This window comes from Podarcis raffonei, chromosome 11 (assembly GCF_027172205.1).
Source record: "Podarcis raffonei isolate rPodRaf1 chromosome 11, rPodRaf1.pri, whole genome shotgun sequence".
In the NCBI taxonomy this organism is placed as follows: Eukaryota; Metazoa; Chordata; class Lepidosauria; order Squamata; family Lacertidae; genus Podarcis; species Podarcis raffonei.
This window is the reverse complement of record NC_070612.1, coordinates 42,866,559-42,893,201: the sequence shown is the minus strand read 5'-3', so window position 1 is coordinate 42,893,201 and position 26,643 is coordinate 42,866,559. Positions and strand designations below refer to the sequence as shown.

The window sequence follows — 26,643 nt, the reverse complement described above, 5'->3', positions numbered from 1 at the left end:
TACGCATTTTATTTGTGTTTTAATAGCTATTCCTCATTAATATTTCCCAGGCAGACAAGCAGATCTCAGGGTCTTGTTTTTGAGATCCTACCCTGTGAGACATGTAGCAGTAAAGACTTAGCTGTCCTTAACAAAACAAAAGGAGCCACGGAATTACACATTAAGGACTTAGCTGGTATGCAGCCTTTGTTAGCTTAAATGTGACGTCCACCCTATGAAAGATAAAGATAAAGATAAAGATAAATTTATTGTCATTGTCCATATATACACAGTATACACAACAACGAAAATCAAACACCCACCCAAAGACCGGGTTCACATACACATTTGCACGTATCTCCAACATTCTCATCCTATTCAGACATAATCTATAAAACATAACATAATCCAGAATATAACATAACCTATTTAAAGGCATAACATAACCTAAAACCTATCTCATTCCTTCCTACTTCCTGCTTGCTATTTCTTGCAACTGGCCCTAAGATCATTATTTAGTGCAATCAGAGCTCTTGGATAGAAACTATTCAGAAGGCGTGTGGTTCGTGTTTTCATTGTCCTATATCTTCTGCCCGAAGGCAACAGTTCAAAGAAGTTGTGAGCAGGATGGGTGGGATCTCTCAGGATATTGTGTGTAAAATGATTGTGGGTGCCTACAAGCAGTGCTTGATGAACGTAACTGAATGATTTTAATGAAACACACAGGCTGGGGTTGGCAATATGATATTACACATGTATAAGCGAGTTGAAGCCTGAATAATTGTATGTGTTTGAACGAGTTTAAACACAGCACTGTGCAATAGCAGAACAAAGTTGTACTTGTGTGTCATGAAAACTGTAGAGCAGTGTGATGAATCTGTAACAGATAAGCAAGCAGAAGGGACCTGTTAAACAAGCATCTTCTCTGTGGAAGTGGAAAAGGGGAGGGGGAATCATGTCTGAGAGGCTGAGTAACAGAAGCATTTGATGATTGACACCATCCATGAAAATGGATAATTTTCAACCTAGCTAATGGCTTCTTACAAACAAGTTCAGAGTGCTTGACCTTAATTTGACTTGATACACAGCAACAGAATGTTAACAGTGCCATGCCCACTTAAAACTTAAGTACAGTCATACATCACTGAAATTTTCAGCTTATGTGTCTTTTTATTTTTGGAACAGTTTAAAGCACACTGCTCTTGACCGCAGCTTTAAAAACTGGCTTGCCAATTTTGTAGAGTGCCGATCATTAGATGTTAAGATCTAGCACCCCTTACCCATGTACTTGTTTTACTCTTTTAAATTAAATCCCAAAGTCTTTATGAAATTGAGGTGGACTTGGGTTTAGAAAGCTATCATACATAGCTGATGCCTTCTGTGAAATTTCGACTCGACTAAAGAGCTTGACATCTCTGGTAGGAGGCTTTCAAGGAAAATGTTGGGTATTTTTGCAGGTTTGTTGTTGCATGGGAGGGAATAGAGGAACTATTTCACAGAGATAAGGGAGCGTCCCTCTGGAGAGATGCCATTTCCTGTGACCAGGAAAAATTACATTCCCCACGACGGGGTGAGCTCCTGTTGTTCGGTCCCAGCTCCTGCCCACCTAGCAGTTTGAAAACACATCAAGTGCAAGTAGATAAATAGATACCGCTCCGGCAGGAAGGTAAACGGCATTTCCATGCGCTGCTCTGGTTTCACCAGAAGCGGCTTAGTCATGCTGGCCACTTGACCCGGAAGCTGTCTGCGGCAAACGCCAGCTCCCTCGGCCTATAGGGCGGGATGAACGCGCAGCCCCAGAGTCGTCTATAACTAGACCTAATGGTCAGGGTACCTTTACCTTTAGGGTACATGTAGTAGCAGCGACATGTAGTAGTAGAGCAGGACGCGGGTGGCGCTGTGGGTAAAACCTCAGCGCCTAGGACTTGCCGCTTATCAGGTCGGCGGTTTGAATCCCTGCGGCAGGGTGCACTCCCGTTGCTTGGTCCCAGCGCCTGCCAACCTAGCAGTTCGAAAGCACCCCCGGGTGCAAGTAGGTGGAAGTGTCTCCGGACAGCGCTGGCCCCCGGCCTCTTAAGCGAGATGGGCGCGCAACCCCAGAGTCGGACACGACTGGCCCGTACGGGCAGGGGTACCTTCACCTTTACCTTTTAGTAGCAGCGAGTTAGTGGCTTTTCTTGTGCATGGCTCCTTTCTTATGAATGAGATGTTTGACAGATGGATCAGGTAGCTCTGTAGCTTTCTGCCTGTAGTTTTGACTTCCCCCCAGGGAATCTCCCACATTAAATTTCTGCTGTAGTTAAGTGACATCCTATTTCCATTCCAAAACCATTAGTGTGGAGTGTGCCCCTTCCTTCCTTCCCTTCTCTCTCTGTTACCGAGGGCAAATGCCCACTTTAACAAATCTGTGCCGTAAGTACCAAGCCTGCAGCAACTCATAAATATTACACAGTGTCATGACTTTTTGCAGCTGACGTGCTGGCAAATAGTGTATTTTGGTAAGCCTGGGCGTTGTAATTGTAGGACATGTTCTTTCATGTTTCTGGTTGTGATAGAGCCCTATAGTGATTTGGCAATTAGATTATTAACGTTAAAAAGGCCTGAAACAAAATGCATATCCACGTACTCATAAACGGTATGCTTGGATTCTGCACCTTGATGCTTATTGCTGTAAGGGGCTGAAGCACCTTCTATGAGTTTCCAGGTTGTTCAAAATCTGTTTTTAACAGCCTCTACCTGGAGATTATATATCTCCTTCTGAAATCAGTTTTTCAGTTTAAAGCGAAGGATGAATTGTGATTTGCCCTTTCTTACATTATAATGCTCTGTTAACAGTGCCTTGTTCATTTAATACAATGTCCAAGATAGATTTGCCACATAATTATTTAAAAAAATAAGTAACAGCAGTGCTTTTTTGTTATCCTTATGAAGATAATCATGACTGCCATTGAGGTGTATAGAGAAGCTTTTGGCTTTCTCACACACACACACACACACACACACACACACAGATGCTGACGGAATAATAATGTAAAAGCAGATATAATGTTAGTTTGTAATTTTAACTTTTCTTCTTTGGAAAACTTTGCAGGTGTTAGATGCTTACAAAGCACATTCTTTTTTGTTTCCATGTATATCTAGGACAGAAGAGAAAAGCAGGCTCAGTTTGCATGCCATGGTTAAATCATAGTTAGTGGTATACAAAGAACAAAGAAATGGCTTCTGATTTGCTCCCTGCCAGCAGGACCTGCAATTCTGGATTTTGTATTATATCGGAAACAGGCTTCATGGTTTGTTTCAGGGTGCAAGCAAGATACTTTTTGCATAACCATATAGAAAGCTGGTATATACTGTCTTCAATTATTCTAGGATAACATTAGCTTATTCTTTTCAGGGCAAGGTAACACCTTTGTTTTAAAGTCTCTTTATATAGCCATATGTATTTATAATAGTTTGCTATAACTGTTCTTCTTTGCATGCCTCCTTGACGAGAGGTCTGGAGGGTGGCAACACGCGAGCAGGCCTTTTCTGCAGTGGCTTCTCACTTCTGGAATACTTCCCCCAGGCAGCCTCACCTGGCTCCTCATTTACATATCTTTAGGTGCCAGGCAAAAACATTCCTCTTCTCCCATGCCTTTGGCTAATTGAACAATCTATGGCCTTTTAAATTCTTTCTCTGTGTTCGGGAGGGGAATTTTGTTTTTGTTTGTTGCAATGTTATTTATTTTTGTGTTTTTATTTTGTAAATTGCTCTGTGATTGTTCAGATGAAGGGCAGTATAGAAATTTAAACAATAAAAAAATGAAATAACACTGGTTTCTATTACTTTTTTCACAGTACTGGCTGGATCCTGCAAAGACCCTTACAGAACATAAGGAACTCATAAACAGTATGTATATGCAATTGGTTAATCATAAACTGTTTCGTGGTGGAGAGGCATAGAAAATACTGCATCTGCAAAGCTAACAGTGTTGACTGCAGATGTCTGGTTAATGTTATGTCTATGGTGACTTTGCACAGAAATACCAATGTGGTCGAAATCAAGTCAGGAAGTAGAAGATAGAAGATAAAATAAGGCTACAGAGAAGCTCATCAATTGCTGATTGCATCTGGCATAGCTTCTCATAAATTTTTGCCACTCCCTCCAAATCTTTGGAGTGATTCCTTTTCATTTCTCCCATTTTTGTGTGGCCTGCATGGAGTAGGAAAATGTGATGGCTACTTAGGCATTGTCACATATCCAAAGTTAAAATCAAGTGCATACTTTCTCCAATAAGGTCTGCTGAAATTAATGGAATTGATTTCTAAGTAACCATGTTTAGGATTGCAGGGTGTGCTTTAAAACACACACAAACACAATTAAATGTCCTTATTTTTTATAGCTGGTCCACCCTACACACTGTACTTTGGTGTTAAATTCTACGCAGAAGATCCATGCAAATTAAAAGAAGAAATCACAAGGTATTGTATGAATAACCTTTAACCATTAGCAATAAGAGCAGGTGCTTTTAAAGTATCTAGTAAAATAACTATATAAGCTCATCAAGGAATTGTTCCTTTTTAAAAGAGAGACAGAGAGATGGAGAACAACGTGAGACTCTAATTTTCTTGCTATAAATCCTTGTTGGAAAATGGTGTTGGAGGGATGGCGTTACATTCAAAATTCAGCTTATTCACGTCCCTTGTCTTTGCTTATGTTTGTGTTCAAAGTTTTGCCCTGATTGCAGAAGTGTTTTTTCTTTTGTCTTGTTTGAGTAGTTATCAGCTTTTTATTTTGCCATTATGGATCTACTTCTACAGAGAGTTTGTTGTTCTCCCATACCTTTTGTTTTTATTCTAACATATACGATAATCAGTTGCTGATTGGATTGCATTTTAAGTGCCCTATTCAACATGCAACCTTCGCCCTGATACAGTGAATGCAGTCTGCATACTAATATGCTTTTTTTTAGTGCATAAAACATGTTGCATTGGAGACAGCACATCATATCCAATAATTCAGTAATATGTGCGTGTATTCCTAAGTACTGTATATCTCTAGGCTTACAGCCTCACCGGCCCCCTATTCCAGATAATTGGGGAAATAGAAGACTATAAACACATTGATGAGAATGCAGTTTATAAGGTTATATACAGGAGATAATTTCAGTACAGTGGTGCCTTGGGTTACAGATGCTTCAGGTTACAGACTCCGCTAACCCAGAAATAGTACCTCGGGTTAAGAACTTTGCTTCAGGATGAGACCAGATATCGTGCTCTGGCAGGGTGGCAGCAGCGGGAGGCCCCATTAGCTAAAGTGGTACCTCAGGTTAAGAACAGTTTCAGGTTAAGAATGGACCTCCAGAACGAATTAAATTCTTAACCCAAGGTACCACTGTAGTGTAGTAAGTGCCTTTTTTAAAAAAAAAAACCACTAACCCTGGTAAAAGTAGTTTGATAACTGTACAGATGTTTTATCTAGTCCAGACCTGCAGTTCAGATACTGCTGAACCATAGCACCTGCCACCCTTGAACATTGGCCATGCTGACTGGGCCTGATGGGAGCTTGAGTCCAGCAACATCTGGTGGGCTCCATGCTCCCCATCCTTGGTACATATTGGTAAATGGCTTGAGATGTGTCTGTTTTCCCAAGTATCTAGTCACCATGTGTCAGTAAGCCAGATAACCAGCATTTCTGGTTTAGTTCATTTATTCGTAAGTGAAATGCTTTGTTAAAAAGGAAAATGTTTTTGAAGCGATGGATTATACATTGTTCAAAGAAAAGTGATATATATATATATATATATATATATATATATATGGATGGGTTGGTATCCATTGTTAGTCATACTCGGAGCAGACTCGTTGAAATTAATGGGCATGACTTAGGTTAATTAATTTCATTGGGTCTGCTCTGCCTAGATCTTGGTTGGCTACAACTCAATGAAAACATTATGAAACAGTAAGGCATTGTGCAAATTCCCAGCATCCTTATGGAACCACAGTTGCCAGGATTCTTTTAAAGAAGCTGTGATAGCCAAGTTCTTTATCAGATTGATCTAGAACACCAGATGTATCCCAAGGCTGCTAGTTGTAGTGCCAGCTTCCGCTTCTTAGCTTTGTCATCATAAGTTCACAGCGGTGCATTCATGGCATGTGTCATGCTTTGTCACAGTTTACATGCTGGGCAAGCTTTTCCATTTACGTTTGATTTGAGATATTCAAAGGAAACAAAACTTAATATCCAGTTTGTGGCGTTTGCTGCTTGTCCTCTCCCAAGCTAACCTGGCAATATTCCTTTTAAATAAAACTGCAACGGCAATATATTCGTATGTTAGGATCCTTATACTTGTATAGTTACTTCTATTTTCTGTCTTTCTTTTAGGTATCAGTTTTTTTTACAGGTGAAGCAAGATGTCTTGCAAGGCCGCTTGCCTTGCCCTGTCAACATTGCTGCTCAGCTGGGAGCATATGCAATACAGGGTATGTGCTTTGTACTGCGTTTCCCTTCATAAATACTAGGTTTTGTTTAGGTTTGGTCATATTTACAAACCTGAATTACAGTGAACTTGAATGCTGAGGGTTATATATTGATTCTATCTCAGTATTCCAGTGGACCAGCCATGTTAGTCTGTTGTAACAAACAATCACACATAATTTTGACTAGGTAAAGCTTTGTTGTGGTTAGGTTTTTGAGAACCGGAGTTCCTTTTTTCTTGATAACCCCCTCTATTTTATGGTCTCTAGTGCATAAAAGATTATGCCACAACAAATCTGCTAGCCTTTACAGGTGCCCTAGGACTCTGGTTTCCCGCCCCCCCCCAAATGGATTATGCAGAGCCAATTTGCATGCAGTTTAAATTCGTGCAAATTCAGGTACTGTGGACTCTCCCTCATAAATAGATGACAGGAAAATTGTGAAAAGCTTTATGGTACTTGATTGGGTGGCAATTCCCGCCCCCTCCCACAGATGGAATGAATAAAGACACCGGACACCAGAATTAAGGTTAAATGGCTGAAAAATAGCCACAACTTTATTGATTACAGGTAAGAGCAGTATTGGCTTTAGGCATTGGCCCTATCAGACTAACCAGTATAACCGGGAAGGGTTAAGCACCAACAGGGGGAGCCCCCGAGATGCACATCCCTAGGCGCTCCCCGAGGGGGAGCGGTAACCACTCGGGGAGAGCGCTCTAGGCCCTAGCCTCCATAGGTTTCGGACGAGGCGACACCCCCCGGAGTCCTTTAACGAACTACCCTTCATGATTTTGGGGGAGGTGATGGCGCTCCTCCCCCCAACTCATTTGCATAACAATACCCCTGCCAATGCCTAACCGCCAAAACCAAAGGTGTTGTGACGTTTTGCTACGAGGTAGGCGAAAAAACCAAGTGGCTTTCAAAATACAGCCAATTAGCCAAATGGAAAAACTCCTACCAGGCCCCTTGCAGCGACCAGCCGAAGCCCATAGCAAAGTCCAAGAGCAAACCTAAAGGGTGGGTGGGTGGGAAACCGCAGCTGCTAAAAGGAAAGAAAAGGGGCGAGCCAGGGCTGCCCCGACCTTAAATGGCCCCTCGTGAGCCCACCCCCACGGCTAGTCAATTGGCTGGCGCAGTAAGTGATGAATATTGATGAGCCATGGAATTCCCGAGTCCCGCGGGGTTGCAGCCAGACCCGCGAGAATGTAGACGGGGGCGTGAGCCTGCAACCCCCCCTCCTTATGTCGGGAGTGGCTTTGTACTGTGACAGCATAATATTGCCAGGGCTGATTTTGGGGGGTTTGAAGGATGTTACAAGTCATTACATAGATTAGGATAGGTTTACATTTTGAGTCATTTTATTCTTATAGCTTGTGGAATTCCACGATACAAAAAAACATGCTAAATAGTTGAAAACTGAGAGAGATCACTAAGATCCAATCTTTCCCACTCTTGCATCTTCATTCTAGAGCTTAGTGCTTTATTCCTAGAAAAGTAAGTGCTGGTACTCACCATGAAGCTGTTGCAGTAAGCGCCACACTTATTAACAGCTATAAAAGAGGTACCGGTACTACATACCTTTGAGTATGCCCTGGAAATAAGCACCGCTAGAGTTCCAGTTTTAAATGGGAGTGTCCACATCTCCTCTTCTTTTTCATGGGGTTACAGTGATCATACTTTGAAGCTTATGAGGGCTGAGGGAGACACTGAATATCATAAATCGGGTTCACAGATACAAAATACTACTACTAGGAATTAAGCGGGAAAATATATTTAACAACCAGCAAAGTAGGAAAATAAAATAAAATTGTGTAAAATATGTCAGAAAGTGAATACATATTTAAAATTTGTTTTAAATACAGCTGAACTTGGAGACTATGATCCATACAAGCATATTGCAGGTTATGTTTCGGAATACCGCTTTGTTCCAGACCAGAAAGAAGAACTAGAAGATGCTGTAGAACGGATACACAAAACTCTAATGTAAGAATTCAGGTTATAAACGAACGTTGCTTGGGAAATAAAACTGTACAAGGAAAAGGGCGTTAAAGAAGCAGTTCCTTTGTGAGTTGAGCTATTCACTGTTGTTTTAAATCTGCTTTCTTATGAACTGTTTTTCTCTGCAATGGTCATAAATATAACCAATGCATTTAATTCTGGCATCTTGCCTCGTTTGTGCATTACAACGTATACATTACCATGTGTCTTCAAAATATCTTAAGGGCTGTTGTATGGAAGAGGGAACAGGCTTGCTTTCTTCTGCTCTGGAGGGTAGGACTCAAACCAATGGCTTCAAGTTTACAAGAAAGGAGATTCCGAATAAACATACGGAAAAACTTTCTGACAGTAAGAGCTGTTCAACGTGGAACGGTCTCCCTCGGGAGGTTGTGGACTCTCCTTCCTTGGAGGTTTTTAAGCAGAGGTTGGCCATCTGTCATGGATGTTGAAATATACTCGGAGTTGAGAGTAGATTTCATGCTTTTTATTCAGCTCATAGTGGTGAGGAGGAATGGAAGCTCCCCCACAATATCTGCTTTATATACATTATATACACAATGGGCTGCACGTGATTGGCTAATTCCGGGATTCTCCTGTAGGCCAATCAGGTTGTGGATTCACTTCCACCTGGAGCGGGATTGGGTGGCTCCTGAGGACCAATCATACTGCTGCATTGTTCTAGGACCAATCAGACAGCTGCATTCTGAATGCTATTGTTCTAGGACCAATCAGACTGCTGCATTTTGGATCCTATTGTTCTAGGACCAATCAGACTGCTGCATTTTGGATCCTATTGTTCTAGGACCAATCAGACTGCTGCATTTTGGATCCTATTCAACTCAGTAAATAACAGATGTTTTAGCTGAGATTTTTGCATTGCAGGGGTTTGGACTAGATGACCCTTGGGTCCCTTCCAACACTATGATTCTATGTCTTCAGCTTACAACTGTAGGCACTATTACACCAATTCATGGAAGACAAGGTTATCAATGGCTATTGGTCACGATGGCTCTGTTCTGCTTCCCCGGTTGTAGGTACTTCTGAATGCTAGCTGGTGGGAATTTCAGATGGGCAGAGTGCTGTTGCGTTCATGTCTAGCATGTAGGCTTTCCATAGGCATCTGGTTAGCCACTGTGAAACTGGGATTCCAGGCTAGATGAGCCATTGACTTTTATCCAGTAGGCTAATCTTACCTTGTTACATTATGGGTAGACATAGAAGGCAGGAGAATCTTAAAGTTATATAGATGCAGAAGCGCAGGAAGAAAAATATGGCAGAAAGAAAAAAGAGACATCAGCAAGAGAATTAACTTATGAAAGGTTGTCACTGTTTATAATTTATAAGATTTATCAGCTCATCCGTCAGCAATAGCTGTTTCGTAAAATCTGGCATGTCTTAATCAAAAAGGTGAGAGACGGAAAAACATATTTGAGCGATGAGTCAGGTGGTTAAGTTATGGAATGTGGAGCCAAATGAATAGAGAGATAAGGCCTCCTTGATAAGATGATTGCAGAACTGAATGCCAAAACGTGTAGAAGCTGAAAAACGCTGAGATGTCTCTTGATTAGGAGGGATGGGTGATGGGCAGAATTTGTGAGCTGGAAAACCAGATTTTAAAGAATTTATTCATATATAAGAATGGAAAAATAAGGTGAACTATCTGGTGAGATGTGCAAAACTATGCAAAAACTTGTGATTCTATAAAAACACTGGCATTACATTGTGTTGAAACATACTGCGAATACAGATGCTATTTATAAAGGTTAACGGAAAAATGTAACCTTATTTTGACAAGTTATTTTGAAATCTTCCCTCTTTCCCCTCCAAAACAAGAATTAAATTGAACTAGGATTTTAAGCCTGTTAGCTTCCTGGGTCTTTTCACTCTTGGAATTGGAATGCATTAAATGCAGTGGGGACCCAGTTCCTGAAATTAGGATGTTGTTCTCCTGATAAGTAAGGATCACTAGGAACTCATGTATGAGTGTAATATAAGATGAGTAATTTAAAAAACCTAACACAAAGCAGAATATTTTTTTACTAATAATAAAAAGTGATGCTAATTTTGGATAATATTGTGAGGATATATTTTTAAGTAACCCACCTGATATTCATAAATTACTGTGCATTATGCCACTGTGGGGTGCAGCAAGTTGCAGTGGTCGTTTAGGGGCTTATCTGCCCCAGCTGACTTGTTGCAGCAGTTTGGGTTGAAGGCAAGCTGGAAATACCGTATTGGCCCGAATATAAAGCCACGCCGTTAAAATTGGAGGGGGGAAATGAAAAAAAGAAAAAATACCTGAATGTAAGCCACTCCCTTCCTCACTGCTCCTGGCTGCATTGGGGGGGGGGAGCCGCGCTTTGTTGTCAGCGGCCTTTCCCCTTCCTCACTCTCTCCCTTCCCGGCCTTGGGGGAGAGGATGGAGAACTATGTGCGGGGCAGGTGCTGTTTGCCCCGCAGTCTTGGCCATAAGGTCGCGAATATAAGCTGTGTTTTAAGTTTTCATGGTTGGATTTGGGGGAAAAGTGTGGCTTATACTGTGGTACCTCTGGTTATGTACTTAATTCGTTCTGGAGGTCCGTATTTAACCTGAAACTGTTCTTAACCTGAAGCACCACTTTAGCTAGTGGGGCCTCCTGCTGCCGCTGCACCGCCAGAGCATGATTTCTGTTCTCATCCTGAAGCAAAGTTCTTAACCCGAGGTACTATTTCTGGGTTAGCGGAGTCTGTAACCTGAAGCGTTTGTAACCTGAAGTGTATGTAACCCGAGGTACCACTGTATTTGGGCCAATATGGTATATAACAGCTTTCCTTAATATAAAAGCCAGGGAGAGGGAAGGAGAGGAAGTAGAGGATAGGGGGCAGGGGATAGTGGCAAGGAATGTTTTCAGTCTCATTTACCAAATGTGCTGCAAAATGAATGTTCTTATTCTGTGATAAAAACCATTTTGAAGGCTTTTCTGACGCAATAAACAACCCCATTGTAATATTAAATGATAAATTCTGTGCTGTCACGTGGGAAATTTAGGTATAGATCTGACCAGTGCTATATTTTTTTAGAAAAAGAGGCGCCAGAACTCACCATGAATGCCTCTCTTTGTTCTCTTATAATGGCAATGGCACCCACCTGAGAGGTGCTGAAACTGAGTTCTGGTGAGTTCTGGCTGGGAAAAAAAGCCCTGGATCTGATGGTTCTTAGAGAATCTTAATATGTGTTCTGCAGCACTTATTCAGGATCCTTCCAAATTTTATTTACATTTAAGTGGTATAAAAATTTCTGTTAAATAAATGGGACTTCACAGTTTGGTACTATCTTCGGCCTGTAATATATCTGGTTAAAACACATCTCAGGATAATTGAATTCTCACAAACAGTATTAAATCTTCACTCTAAGTGAAATATTTTGCTATAAGACTTAGTAGCAGAATACTTAAGGGAGATTGAAGCTCCCTGGAAAGCCCTTACCTGCAGCAAGCATACAAATAAGCCTCAGAAAGAGTCAGTTCATGCCCTGGTTCATATGTTGTTTGTGGCATCCATGCAAATGATATAACTGTGAGGCAGACTTCACACAAATGCTCAGAGATGCTGGTGCATAGCTTCTCTTCATCAAAGGGGAAAAGGGGAACGTTTTGCTAATGCTGTGTATATGTGTGTGTGTGTGTGTGTGTGTGTGTGTGTGTGTGTGTGTGGCTCATATGTTACATCATCTGCATGTTCAAGGGGATATGTACGAAATGGCTATGTCAGTATTTCGGCAAGCATAACTTTTAAAATAATTTTTCTCTACTTTATAAAATATATTTTATTATATTAAACAGGGGGCAAGTTCCGGCTGAGGTAGAACTGAATTACTTAGGAGTGGCAAAAACACTTGAAATGTATGGAGTTGATCTTCATCCTGTTTATGTAAGTAGCATTTTTGATGTATTTTGTATATTTTATGCTGTGAACCACCCTGATATATTTGGATGAAGGGCACTATACAAATCTAAAATGAATGAATGAATGAATGAATGACTGTCTTGCCAGAGTGGTGCATGCTCTGGTTATCTCTTGCTTGGACTACTGCAATACACTATACATGGGGCTACCTTTGAAGGTGACCTGGAAACTACAACTAATCCAGAATGCAGCAGCTAGACTGGTGACTGGGAGTGACTGCTGAGACCATATAACACTGGTCCTGAAAGACCTGCATTGGCTCCCAGTACGTTTCCAAGCACAATTCAAAGAGTTGGTGCTGACCTTTAAAGCCCTAAATGGCCTTGGCCCAGCATACCTGAAGGAGCTTCTCCACCCCCATTGTTTAGCCCAGACACTGAGGTCCAGCTCTGAGGGCCTTCTGGCAGTTGCCTCACTGCAAGAAGTGAAGCTACAGGGAACCTGGCAGAAAGCCTTCTTGGTAGTGGCGCCTGCACTGTGGAATGCCCTCCCATCAGAGATCAAGGAAATAATCAACTATCTGACTTTTAGAAGACTTCTGAATGTAGCCCTGTTTAGCGAAGTTTTTAAAGTTTTATGTTTTATCACATGATGATGATGATGATGTTGGGAGCTGCCCAGAATGGCTGGGGAAACCCAGCCAGATGGGTGGGGTATTGTTGTTGTTGTTGTTGTTGTTGTTATGGTGAAACTGTTGACAGTTGCCCCAGGCAATTACTGTAATGTCTTGCCAGTGTTGGAGCTTAAATCAGAGGTAGCTAACCTTTGGCCCTACAGATGTCTTTGGACTTCAGACACTGTCAGCCCCAGCCAGCATCTCTGGTGGGCAGGAATGATGGGAACTGTACTTCAGCAACATCTAGAGAGCTGCAATTCAGCAGCCCTTGGCTTAAATGAATACATGCAGCTCTTCAGATTGTAAAGATTGAACCTGCCACTGAAGTTAATGTAGTTGCCTTGATACACACAGACACAAAATTGTATGTACATCTTTTGCTTTGAATAGCAGACTTCGGTGCCATATCACAAGCTGCTGTTTTTGTTTCAAAAGGAGTTTGCCCTACAATGAGAGCTCCTTTTGGCACATGGGCTTGGCTATGCAGTTCTTTGGGTCCTCAACAATGTCAACAATTTATTTATTTGTTTCATAAAACGTATATATTTGCTTGATTGTAGAAAAATCCTCAAAACAATTGCCCTTAAAAGGCTAGGGAAAACTGGCACCACAGAATGCAAAACACTAATTATTCTATTTCATAATCCCATGCTCTTCTTTTTTTTAAAAAAGTGGAGTCTAAATCCATTGGAACACATACTTAGGAGAACCATGGATTAAGGAGCCTTTCTATGAAAGAATGTGGTTGCATTTCCATATAAAAGGCAATTAACTATGCTGGAAGAATAATATGGGTTACAAATCTAAGGGATTTATTCTAAGTGTTGTTATAAGATAAAAGGGTTTCATTACAAAGAATGTGTTCGGGCAGGAAATATGAAAGCAACACCGAGAATCTGAGTAAGGCCCTTAAAAAGTTCAAAGTAACGAGACATAATAGATAAATAGTAGCTCAGAGCTACGGAAGTTTTGTTAATATTAACGCTGAAAGTTCCTTCAATATGCAGGACATAGAAAAAGAATCTTCAGTGTCATACTGCATTGTATGTCCTTTCCTAACCAGCACATTACATCAGCTTAAGGAACGTTCATTGTGCCTATTTTCACAGTGGCTCCAGTTCATCTTTTAGACAGGAAGCTCTCTGTAAATGTATGTGTGTGTTTATGTGTATAATGTTAAAACTGTTTTGCAGGGTGAAAACAAATCAGAGTACTTCCTAGGGTTGACCCCTGTAGGAGTGGTTGTCTACAAGAATAAAAAGCAAGTTGGGAAGTATTTTTGGTAAGTATTATCTATCTTGTAGCCCCCATTTAAAAAAAAAGATTACCAAAGATTGCATGGCGTATTTCCGTTTATAAATGTTTTCTACATAGAGCAGTTTCGTATATTTCAAACTGGAAACATGGAGACAATGGGTTGGGCCCACCCTGTCTTTGGTGGAGCTCTGCTAATTGGGTGCTCTTGCAGGGTGAAGAAGTATTTTTGTCAATTCCTCTGTTCCTCCTTTAATAGCATATGCACTGCAAGCAGCTGCTCCAGTGGGCTAGGGGTCCCTCTGGGACATTGTGGGAAGAGGTGCAGAGGGCTACAAGGGGAAGGAAAGTGTGCCAAATATTTCCTTTTCCTTCTGCCTTCTGGAGCTTCCAGTTAGCGCAGCAGGAACCTCTGCTGGGTCTTAGCCTCATCTATGAATGGAAACAGTCCATCTGTTCAGAGAGGGAGGTGTTTGTATTTGGCCGAGTTGTTTAATATGAGTGCATTTAAATATTTCCCTCTAAAGGGTACCTACCAATCTACAAATTGAAAAAAAGAGAAACTTCACCAGTGATGAACATGCTTCCTGCAAAATTTTAATTGGGAGCCATTTCTAGCAACACTTCATTCAAAAGAAAGCAGTTCTTGAATATCTGCTGTAGGGAAGTAAAATAGGCTGTTGATTGATATTTCTACTTATATGATAATCGTTACTGGCTTGCATGTTTCATAGCTAGACTGGCTAATTCATTAATGAATATACTTGTCATTAAACCTTCAACCGTTCCAATTTTTTAATGTATCTGTTGGCTTAATCTTCATGTATTTTGTGTGTGTGTTTTTCTAACACTTAGGCCTAGAATTACAAAAGTCCACTTCAAGGAAACTCAGTTTGAGCTCAGAGTTCTGGGAAAAGATGTAAGTTTATATTTTGTAGCTTGAAAATAATGCTTATTAAACATGTATTCCTAACCACTCTAGACCAAACATGAATAGGATTGTGTTGTATTTGTATCTAACTAATAGTTACAAAGTGATTTTTAACACACAACACACACACACGCACAAAGGCTTGGTCTTTGTGTCAGAAATTATCTTTAAATTATCTGCTTTATTAATACTACTTGTAACATTGAGAGGGGAGAAACATTTGGGGGACAAAAGTGATGCGTTCACCATAAGGCTTCTTTCTGTTGTCCATTAAGTTTGAGGGGCTTATGTTGTAAAGTTCTTAGAAGAGGTCAACCTCATTCACACAATGCTAAACAAAAACATGGCTTAGTGTGAACAAGCAAACATGCAAGCTTCTCTAGGGGAGATTGGTCGCAGCTCATGATTTGTCTACAGAGAGCCATCCCAAGAGTTAGGATTCAGCCTCTAAACTAAGCCATGGCTTAGTTTAGCATAGTATAGTATAGCAGTGGGATGACCAGAGGATGAGCAAAGCAGCTGCAAAATCCTTTCTATGAGGCTGCACATTTGCTTGCTCACAGTAAACCATGGTTGCCTTAGCATTATGTGTGAACTGGACTAGACTAGTGGGACTTTATCTGTGCCATCTGTTAACACAGCATAGGTTAGATTGCTTGGAAGTGCTGCCACAGTTACCTTAGATACCTGTTGGTAAATGCTTTGAAATTCTCCAGATGAATGAGAAATCGGGAAGCTTTAGAAAAGAAACATTGTTGTTTTTGGTTTTAAGGCTGGTGACTGACTGGGCTTTTAAAATGAGAGCTCATTGTTGTGCTTAAAAGAACTGACAGCATTTGGTAATGTCAAGTTCTGACAAGAATGCTGTTAAGGAAGCATTTCAAAGAACAAGGATGCAAAATATTGTGTACACTTTACTGTCTTTTAAAAATGTCTTCTGCACTGAACTAATGAAACTTGGTTAGAAATTAGGACTGGGTGCTGGGATTGTGTGTCCCTCCCTGAACCACACACCAGTTTGTCCCACCCATTCTACTTTCTGCTTCAAAGTTACCAATGCCGGTTAAAATCATCCTAACCTTGGTTAAATGGGGAGACTAAGGCCCAGTGTGGAAATCTGTCAAGGAATGCCTTTATTCAGGTGTCAGGTGTCATTGTGAACAAGAGTAGAGGGGGTGGGGGCAGTCCAGGTACAAGAGTTTACAGTTCACTGCCTATCTCCAAAACCATGGTTCATGGTTCTATCTGCATTGATCCTATCACAGTATGTTTGGTTAAATACATTTGTTAGTTCTGCTAAATAACCTATTCAGAAATTATGTTGCACGGTTGAATTTTCTTGCGGAATTTAAATGTCAAATCAATGGAAGGTCTTTAAACAAAGTTTGATCTTAAACTGAATATCTCTTGAATATAAATCAGTGTTCTCCAATCTGGTGCCATACATGTATTATTGGACTATAGTCCTCATCATCCCTGACCTTTTGACTTGCTTGCTGGGCTGATGGGAGTCAGAGTCCAAAATCGCTAGGCAGCATCTGGTTAGTGGAGGCTGATATTGACTGACAAAGACTGGGGAATGTAGGTTATTCTCCAGATAATACCAAATAGATAAGATAACAGTTTGTTGCATTTAGCACTTTGTATTCCTGCTGTGATAAAACTTCACATTATAATTATCTGAGGGAAGCTGTTACTACTTATAGCTTCTCCTCCAGGCAAATTAAATTAAAAATAAAACACCAATGAAAATTTCAAAGCCCTTATCCAACTCTCATTTAGAGATAATGGAAAAAAGACAAGCAATTCCACAAAGTAGATTTAATAACTAAAGTCTTGCTTAGATATATTATATAATGTGGGACAAGTTAATGAGGAAACTTTCAGGGTAATGATGGATCTAGCTGTTTATAGGATTTTATTTTGGTTAGCTAAGGGTGGCGCTGTGGGTAAAAGCCTCAGCGCCTAGGGCTTGCCGATCGAAAGGTCGGCGGTTCGAATCCCTGCGGCAGGGTGCGCTCCCGTTGTTCGGTCCCAGCGCCTGCCAACCTAGCAGTTCGAAAGCACTCCCGGGTGCAAGTAGATAAATAGGGACCGCTTACTAGCGGGAAGGTAAACGGCGTTTCCGTGTGCGGCTCTGGCTCGCCAGAGCAGCGATGTCACGCTGGCCACGTGACCCGGAAGTGTCTGCGGACAGCGCACTCCTGGCCTCTAGAGTGAGATGGGCGCACAACCCTAGAGTCTGTCAAGACTGGCCCGTACGGGCAGGGGTACCTTTACCTTTACCTTTAAGCAAACAAAAGCCAAAGCTAGAACATATTGCTTTGTTAATTCAGTTTGACAGCATGACCATCCTGAATGACAGGGCTATTTAATTAAGTGGTCAGGTGAGCCAGGACCAGTGCCTGACCTGCTGCTCCAATCTTACAATTTGCTTTTTCCTGGTTGCTGCTATCACCTTATCTCATCCATCATGTTTCCTTTTGATACAGTGAATGCATGAGCAGCATCAAAAAGGAAGCCTGGCAACTGGGATCGAGGTGCAGGCCACCATAGTATCTCAGCAACAGAGAGAAGGGAAGATGAGCAAAAAACAAAACAAAACCTCAAGACAGATAGAAGAAATATAAAAAGGCAATACAATAAATAATCTTGTTTGAGATTCTTCGGTAAATTTAATCAATCTGTTGCTTTTTATAGTGGAAACCTCAGTGATACAAGCTTGTAGAAGCTGGAGATGCAGCAAACCTTCACCAAAGTAGAATTTTAGTCTCTCTGTATGAATTGCACTTATTCTGGTCAAAAAAGGACATTTTATCTCTTCAGGCTGGCAGAACCCAATTCTGCAGTCACTGGATGTAAATAATCAATGACCAAGATAAAGGAGCTTGACCCGTGAATTAACTTGGGGAAATATTTATAAATGTGATGGTAGATTTGAGAGCTTTCTCTTTTTATAATCATGCCGCTTCCACATTTCTACACCCCCTCTTTTTCTACAGAAGAGAGGAAGTTCGACAGTATGTTCCTTTCAGTTTCCCATTTTGCTGTATCTTGGCAGATTCTATGAAACCTCTTGAAACCTATACCTTCCTTATTGTATTCTGTCTTTTGTTGAATGGAATTAAAGCTTGTTTGCTTTGGAGATTAAGTTCTGGTTTTCCAAGTATGTTCAAATATTTCATAGAAGCATTTACAACAGAATGCTTCTGCAACAGAAAATATAACAAGCAATAAGTTATGCAATATCAGGGAAGGAATTTGTGCTTCGGCTAATAGCTATCTTGCATTGACCTGCAAACCTACTCAGCCGAGGTTTAATTCAGGCAGGCAACACCCACCCATATTACCATACCGCTTCAGACCCTTTATTCCTTACCATAGATCCAATTTAGGTTGGAAATAAAGAGTAGCCTACTGATTACACCATGTGGCATGGCCTCGATGGGAACAGCAAATAATTTAGTCTTGTCACTCCCTCAAAATTTAAATTGAATTGATTGTGTCTCTATAGCGATTCAGGTGAAACATGTTTTTTGCTTGTTCTTGTGCTGGTAATTGTTGGTCAAACAGTAAACCCAGTAGACATATTACTGATGGCACAGTCAAATCTGTTTGTTCTCAGAAAGGCCCACAAAAGGTTTGCAAGGAAGCAGGACCAAGATGCAGTCTTCAGTTGAGGGCTAAGGACAGCCAGTAGACAGACAGGGACTGCATGTCCCATCTGAGGGCAGGAACTGGACTGGAGAACAAGATTACCAATTTTGCCTTGGCTACTGGCTTGTGCTCAACTCTAATTCCATAGTTTCTAAAGCAATGTTCAGGTTCTTGTAAACAAGCTTGGCCAGAGCTTGGTGAAAAAGTAATCTCAACAGGTCTAGCACCCTTTCATCTGTTAATTATGAATCTTATGGGTGACAAATCAATTAGAGAGAGGCCTTTGGATTTCCAAAAGATATAGGGAACTGCAGAGGCACCATGTTCCCTAGCCACTAGGGTTACCATGCCTCCCCTGCAAAGATGGAATACCATAATTTGTATGTTTAACTAACCCTAAATATAGGAAGGCTTTCTCTTTGCCAAGGTCTAATGTTTTCCATTTTAATAAAACCTCAGTGAACCATAAATGCTGCCTTTGTAACAACGTTGAGGTGGAGTCTATCTTGCATGTCCTTTTTATTGACATTTGTGTCAAGCGGCTAGGAAAGACCTAATTATCCTATTATGCAGTCTCTCCCTGTCTGCTTTTTTGAATCTCTTGTGATCACTTTGCTTCATGGCTCCTTTGTGTCAGCCACAGAGCAAGTGGCAAAGTTTTCAAATATGGCCTGCTGTATTAGACCACTTATGGTTGATATACTTGGATAGCTTAGCATTGTTATTCTGCACTTTTCAGTTGTATTAATTCATATTTTAGTGATGTTGTTAATGGTCAATTATAAAATTGTTACTAATGTTTAAATGGTCTGTTGACTGCAAATAAAGAGATGGAAAGTGTAAACAGGTGGTATTTGGAGAGAGTTCCTTCAGTACCTTGGACAGATCATAGGGAGCAGAGTCCCTGTTTAGGTTGTTGTCCAGATGGGGGCATTATCTTGCAAACAGGTTGTTCAGAGTGGTGTACACACTCCCATTTTTTCACTTACCATATTCATTGCTGCCTTACTGTTTGCCGTCACACTACTGGGCAGAGCTTGCCAGACTTTTTGTTTTGGTCCCTACAATCTATCACTCCTCCCAACCCTTCTCTGAGTAAGTTTACAGGATTAAACTGTAGTTTGCTTGTTCTTTTTCTTTAAAAAAAGTTTGCAGAATTTGGGTTTAATAGAATTGCACAAATTCTGTACTAATGAAAACAAATTGGGTCTGCTTTGTGCTCCAAGTGGGGTTTGTTCCTGTGCTGAACTTTCTGTAATGAAGATACTGTAATCACTCTTTCCCAGCCTTCTCTAACTAACATCCAACTTCATTTTAAAACGCTTTGGGATCCAATCTTGTTGCTGGGAGGGAAAGTCATCGATCCAAGAGATTATACAGTGAGATTTTAAAAAACTTTTCTTTATTACTTAACTAAGAGACTCTTGTGCTATGTTTCAAACCTCCTCTGAAAATACTGTACTCTGGGTCTTAAATGCCCTAAGTGGTATGGAGAAGTGCGGTTTGAGAAAAGCCCCTTGGGATGTGTGGAGGTAGTTGCATTCTGTTTTGGATTCTGGTCTGTGAGGCAAAGTGTTTATTAATCAAAACTGTGTCTACTATTTACGTACATTTAAGTAATACTTAAGCCCCCAAAAGGGGACACGGGCGGCACTGTGGTCTAAACCGCAGAGCCTAGGGCTTGCTGATCAGAAGGTCGGCGGTTCAAATCCCCGCGATGGGGTGAGCTCCTGTTGTTCGGTCCCAGCTCCTGCCCACCTAGCAGTTCGAAAGCACATCAAAGTGCAAGTAGATAAATAGGTACCGCTCCGGCAGGAAGGTAAATGGTGTTTCTGTGCGCTGCTCTGGTTTGCCAGAAGCGGCTTAGTCATGCTGGCCACATGACCTGGAAGCTGTCTGCGGACAAACGCTGGCTCCCTTGGCCTATAGAGCGAGATGAGTGTGCAACCCCAGAGTCGTCCACGACTGGACCTAACGGTCAGGGCTACCTTTACCTTTAAGCCCCAAAAGCTAGAGCCTGGGTTAACTTAACCATCAGTAATAGTTCTCTATGTGGGGCTACCTTTGAAGGTGACCCGGAAACTGCAACTAATCCAGAATGCAGCAGCTAGACTGGGAGTTGCTGCCAGGACCATATAACACTGGTCTTGAAAGACCTACATTGGCTCCCAGTATGTTTCTGAGCACAATTCAAAGTGTTGGTGCTAACCTTTAAAGCCCTAAATGACCTTGGCCCAGTATACCTGAAAGAGCATCTCCGCCCCCATCATTCTGCCTGGATACTGAGGTCCAGCGCCAAGGGCCTTCCGGCAGTTCCCTCCCTGTGAGAAGTGAGGTTACAGGGAACCAGCCAGAGGGCCTTCTTGGTAGTGGCGTCCGTCAGATGTCAAGGAAAGAAGCAACTATCTGACTTTTAGAAGACATCTGAAGGCAACCCTGTTTAGGGAAGTTTTTAATGTTTGATGTTTTATTGTGTTTTTAATATTCTGTGATGATGATGATGATGGGTGCTGCCCAGAGTGGCTGGGGAAACCTAGCCAAATGGGCAGGGTATAAATAATAATTATTATTATTATTATTATTATTATTATTATTATTATTATTAATCCCCATAGCATACAATATCCATGAAGAAAGCAGTTTCAGATGCAACCAAAGGCTTGCACAGGCTTGGCGTGAATTGTTAGTATTCTCTTTGGACATAAGCCCCACTCGTTGCCACATTCACCATGCTAGTGTCTGTTACTAAAATCTCTCTGCAGCCCAGCGTACAGCATGGGGAGGTGCTTTTAGGGCAGGAAAGGAAGGCAACTTGGAAAGGGTGACTAAGGCCTGTAATCTTACGCATGATGAATGTTCTGGTTCAAAAGGCTTTCTACATTTTAGAATGCAGTTCAGCCACATTATTGTCACTCTGAGTCTTTTCATTGACTTTGGAGTTTAGAAAGTTAGGCATTATATAAATCACACTTGGCTTTTCATTCATTGACTGGGTTAACTGTGTTCTGTCTAATGAGTAACTTACCTTAGATTCAGGGGCATTCTTTGAAGGCTTTCAGTGAATTAAATTGACTATGGCATGCCATAGGATGTTTCTTATGCATTGCATTCCCACCCCTTTTTTTCAGACAAAAGCTATAACTCACCCAGTTGATGGGTGCTATTTCTTGAAGAAACTATATAATTCTTCAATGTCACCTTTGTTTGCTGCGTACATACCACACCTTACTGTTAATCACTAGTACTCTTTATAAAAATGTCCACTTTGGAGGGTTTCTGATTATGTAAACATTTTTCGGTTCTTTAGTGAGTTAACAGGTTCAGTCCTGTAATTTGGTGAATATGTTGTGGAGGTGGGGGTGATGATTAACAAAATCAATCCTACTGGGAATATCCCCTCACTCACCCAAGTTTAGGATGTTCCACCATTCTTCAGCAGTGTTTCTTTTTCTTTAAGAAAAATAAGTGGCTCACGTAATTGTAAACAAGCTTTAATAATGAACTGAGAGAAAACTGTAACAAAATAACATAATTTCTGAGAGAAACTGAAACAACAACATGAGGCAAGAAAACAACAAGAGGCAGCTGGTCCCTCTTAACTGACATTCTTAACTGAACATAATGGAACACATGCACTGAAGGGAGGGGCTGATTCTGGAGCAAAACACACAAGCCCCGCCCACCAGATGCCAAGCACTCTACTATTTAAATGAGGCCCAAGTGTTTTTCTTACTGAATATACTTCACATTTACTTTTTATATCATGGAGGTCAATGTCTATGTTAGAAATAAGTATCTGTTTGCCATGAAACTACGATGTATGCTTGATGCCGTCCACTGCATGGACCAAAGACAACCCACTTGTCTTCTTTCTTCTTCTTTGGCGATCAAGTGTGGCCAAGTAAGATTGTCTTCCATGAACACAGTCTTAACAGGGAATCTGTAAGTGACTGTGGAGGCCAATTCTGGATTCACATGTCCTTCCACAGAGGGGACATAGGTTTCCAGGCAGGAGCTGATCACGGTGAGGGTTTGCCAAACATGCCTTCCTCTTAGAACATTTCTCCCTTTCGTCCTGAGTTCGAGCATCTTCAAAGTCCATGATGTCTTTGGTAAAGGCTATTCTCTAATTGGAGTGCTCTCAGTCCAGTGTTTCCCAGTTGTCGGTGTTTATACTACATTTTTAAAGATTTGCCTTGAGAGAGTCTTTAAACCTCTTTTGTTGACTACCAGCATTACACTTTCCATTTTTAAGTTTGGAACAGAGTACTTGCTATAGAAGACAATAATCAGGGATCTGAACGACATGACCAGTCCAACAAAGTTGATGTTGAAGAATCATTGGTGTGTACACACTCATAGGGTGGCCTCCAAACCCCCTTGTACTGCTAATTCACAATGGTGTCCCTCCTCAACATGATTTATCTTAGATCACAGACATGGGTGGCTTTGTGGTCTAAAACCACTGAGCCCCTTGGGCTTGCTGATCGTAAGGTTGGCAGTTCAAATCCGTGGAACAGGATGAGCTGCTGTTGCTTTGTCCCAGCTCCTGCTAACCTAGCAGTTTGAAAGCATACCATCGTGAGTAGATAAATAGGTACTGCTGTGGGGGAAGGTAAATGGCGTTTCTGTGTGCTCTGGCACTTGTGTCCCGTTGCTGGTCACATGACCCAGAAAAGCTGTCTGCGGACAAGCACCGGTTCCCTCAGCCTGAAAATGGAGATGAGCACTGCACCCCACAGTCAAATTCAACTGGACTTAACTGTCCAGGGATCCTCTACCATCACCTTTACCTTTAATCTTTGATCACATCCGTACCATACATTTAAAGCACTATTATACCACTTTATTATTATACCACTAAAGGATGCTTGGAAGCTGTAATGTGTAAAGGGTGATGGAAGTTGTTAGGAGATCCCTATTCCCCCTAAAGGTAAAGGTAAAGGGACCCCTGACCATTGGGTGCAGTTGTGACTGACTCTGGGGTTGCGGCGCTCATCTTGCTTTATTGGCTGAGGGAGCCGGTGTACAGCTTCCGGGTCATGTGGCCAGCATGACTAAGCCACTTCAGGCAAACCAGAGCAGCGCATGGAAACGCTGTTTACCTTCCCGCCGGAGCGGTACCTATTTATCTACTTACACTTTGATGTGCTTTTGAACTGCTAGGTTGGCAGGAGCAGGGAATGAGCAACGGGAACTCACCCCGTCGCAGGGATTCAAACCGCCAACCTTCTGATCGGCAAGTCCTAGGCTCTGTGGTTTAACCCACAGCGCCACCCGCTGCTATTCCCAAAATGGCTTAGCAGTCAATCCATCTTCCCAGGGGATCTTTGGAATTCTAGCAGAGTGAGGAGAATAGAGTCTCTTAACACTCAGTACCCTTTACAAACCACAGTGTCCAGAATTCTTTGAGGTTAGCCATTAAATTGGTGTGAGTGCTTAAAATGTGTTGTGTGGGTGTGACCTTAGTGTTGGGAAATATAAGACATGAAGTGATCCTTGAAGTTTGTGTTGATTTGGTAAGATGGTTTAAATTATTCACATTTTTAAAGATCGTGACTTAGAGAACATTTTTCACATCAAGCCTATAGAATTACCGTATTTTCCGCTCTATAACACGCACCCGACCATAACACACACGTTTTTAGAGGAGGAAAATCCGTAGGCATGCCACCCGTAGGCATTCCCTCCATAACACGCACAGACATTTCCCCTTACTTTTTAGGAGGAAAAAAGTGAGTGTTATGGTGCAAAAAATACGGTACATCAGTGTAATTCTCCTGATTCCACATGGTTAAAAATGAAAGAAGAGTCTGTGTTCATGTGCCTAGATTATCAAATATGATTCCTTTATATCAGAAGAATCCTTCACAGCGCTTCCTTTTTATTATTTCAGTGTAATGAAACTTCCTTCTTCTTCGAGGCACAGAGCAAAACTGCATGCAAGCATTTATGGAAATGCTGCGTAGAGCAGCACACATTCTTCAGGTAGGTAAGCTACAGCTGTAAAGAATCTATTATTAAACGATGACAGAAGACAGACACATCTTGGCAGTGGTGGTGCAGGGCGGTGCAGTTTAGAGCTTCAGGCTAGCGCTTATCTGCAGTTAAAAGGCAAGTATATTCAGATCTCTTTAACTGACCTGGTTGTATTATAAAAGATAAGAGGCCCTAGCTGGTTTCCTCAAACTGGATTTGATCCAAAAAAACCAGTGAATGGGAGATAAATAGCCACTGCCTCTGTTCCATAAATGCATTTGCAAGAGTTCACACAATGCTATAGCAATTCTTGCACAGTTCTTACAAGAAGTGGAAGAATATATCCGGATTCAGTTTCACTTAAACAGCCTTTGAATGAGCAGAATATACCTTCTGCATGCAAAAAAGAGCACATTTTCGATCCAAATCTTTTTTTTTCTGAAGGAACATCAATGTTTTAAATGAGAATAATGAAAGGAGAACAGTAAATCAGTTTGAGCTATGTTTTTACTAATTTCCTGTCATTTATCCTGTCAAAATAAGTCATCCTCTTCCATCTACAGTTGTGTTTCCTAAATTTGGGTCTCTAGCTGCTGTTGGACTCCAAATTCCACCATCCCTAGTTAGCAGGACCATGTGGTATGGGGTGATGGGAATTGTAGTCCTAAAAACAGCTGGAGACCCAAGTTTGGTAAACCCTGATCTATAGCAAGATTAGTCAATGTGGTGCCTTCCAGAGATTGGACCACAAGCCCCAGCCTGCATGGTTGATGATCTGAGATGATAGAAGTTATAGTCCAACAACACATGGATGGCACAATGATGCTGGCTGTCCCAATCTATAGGCTTTCACAGAGATTATATAGTGCCTTGACAGTTTTGTTATCTGATCATTTGTTAGCAGAATATTAGGGCAAAATTCTTCTGAATCCTAGAGTTGCCAAAACTTGACATAGGTTGATCTATTTTGCAAAAAAAAAAAAAAAAAAAATGAATATTTTTGCACACAAAGTATCTTTTTTAATGTCTTTGGCTTGGATCCAATTTGTGCAAGAAAGGGAGCAGTTTCCACCAACTCTCCTTTCATCTGCAGCCCACACCATTCCCAGGAGTTCATCAACCCAACAACAGATTGTCAGGGTGTGCAGGCGGGCTGCAGAGGTAAAGGAGGTAAGGTTCCATTCATGGAAGAAAAGCTGTCTAAACAACCAAATGGAAAAGGCTCACTGAAGTTCAACCAGCATACTTATACTGGAAGAAAACACTTAAAAACAATTAAAATGTGATTGTCTCAAACTAGTTTGGGCCTTTAAAATTTTCTCTCATTTCTTTCTAACTTTACACACACACACACATTGTACACAACACATTGTGTGTGTGTGTGTCACATGCTCCCTTATCCAGGACGACTAAACTATGCATCTTCAGTACTTGCTGGAAGAAAATTACAGTGCAACTTATTTTGTTGACTTGGTGTGCTCACAGGATGAGTGATAATTTTTAAAAATTGTATCACTAACTGCCATTCTGGCTCATTTCCTGGTCTTAAGTGGCTACTAGGTTGCTGTGTCCTGCCAACCTCTTTTGGTATTGCTCATAGCATGCAAAGTTGACCCCAAATTTCACTTAGCTTTGTCTGCTTTGACTGAGGTTTGCAAGAACTTTTAATGCAAAAAAGAGAAGCATGTTTTCCTTAAAATATTATTTTTCTTTCCTTTCATTTTTTTATAGCTCTGATAATCATTAGGGCCATTACATCTTCAACCAGTTTTTTATATATATATATTGGGGTGTCTACACGCAAGTGGCACTGTGATTTAAACCATAG

The 26,643-nt window shown here is 41.2% G+C and overlaps 1 protein-coding gene across 2 annotated transcripts in view; it reads left to right on the top strand.

Annotated features, from left to right (window-relative positions):
* The window catches only part of EPB41L4A (erythrocyte membrane protein band 4.1 like 4A), a 97,486-nt gene that overhangs the window by 36,453 nt on the left and 34,390 nt on the right, over positions 1-26,643 (top strand). For both annotated transcript variants that reach the window (XM_053408637.1, XM_053408638.1), the window contains exons 4-11: positions 3,817-3,868; positions 4,362-4,440; positions 6,344-6,441; positions 8,298-8,418; positions 12,255-12,342; positions 14,188-14,276; positions 15,104-15,167; positions 24,733-24,824. In XM_053408637.1, the coding sequence (XP_053264612.1) occupies positions 3,817-3,868; positions 4,362-4,440; positions 6,344-6,441; positions 8,298-8,418; positions 12,255-12,342; positions 14,188-14,276; positions 15,104-15,167; positions 24,733-24,824 (683 nt within the window). The remainder of the gene's footprint in view (positions 1-3,816; positions 3,869-4,361; positions 4,441-6,343; positions 6,442-8,297; positions 8,419-12,254; positions 12,343-14,187; positions 14,277-15,103; positions 15,168-24,732; positions 24,825-26,643) is intronic.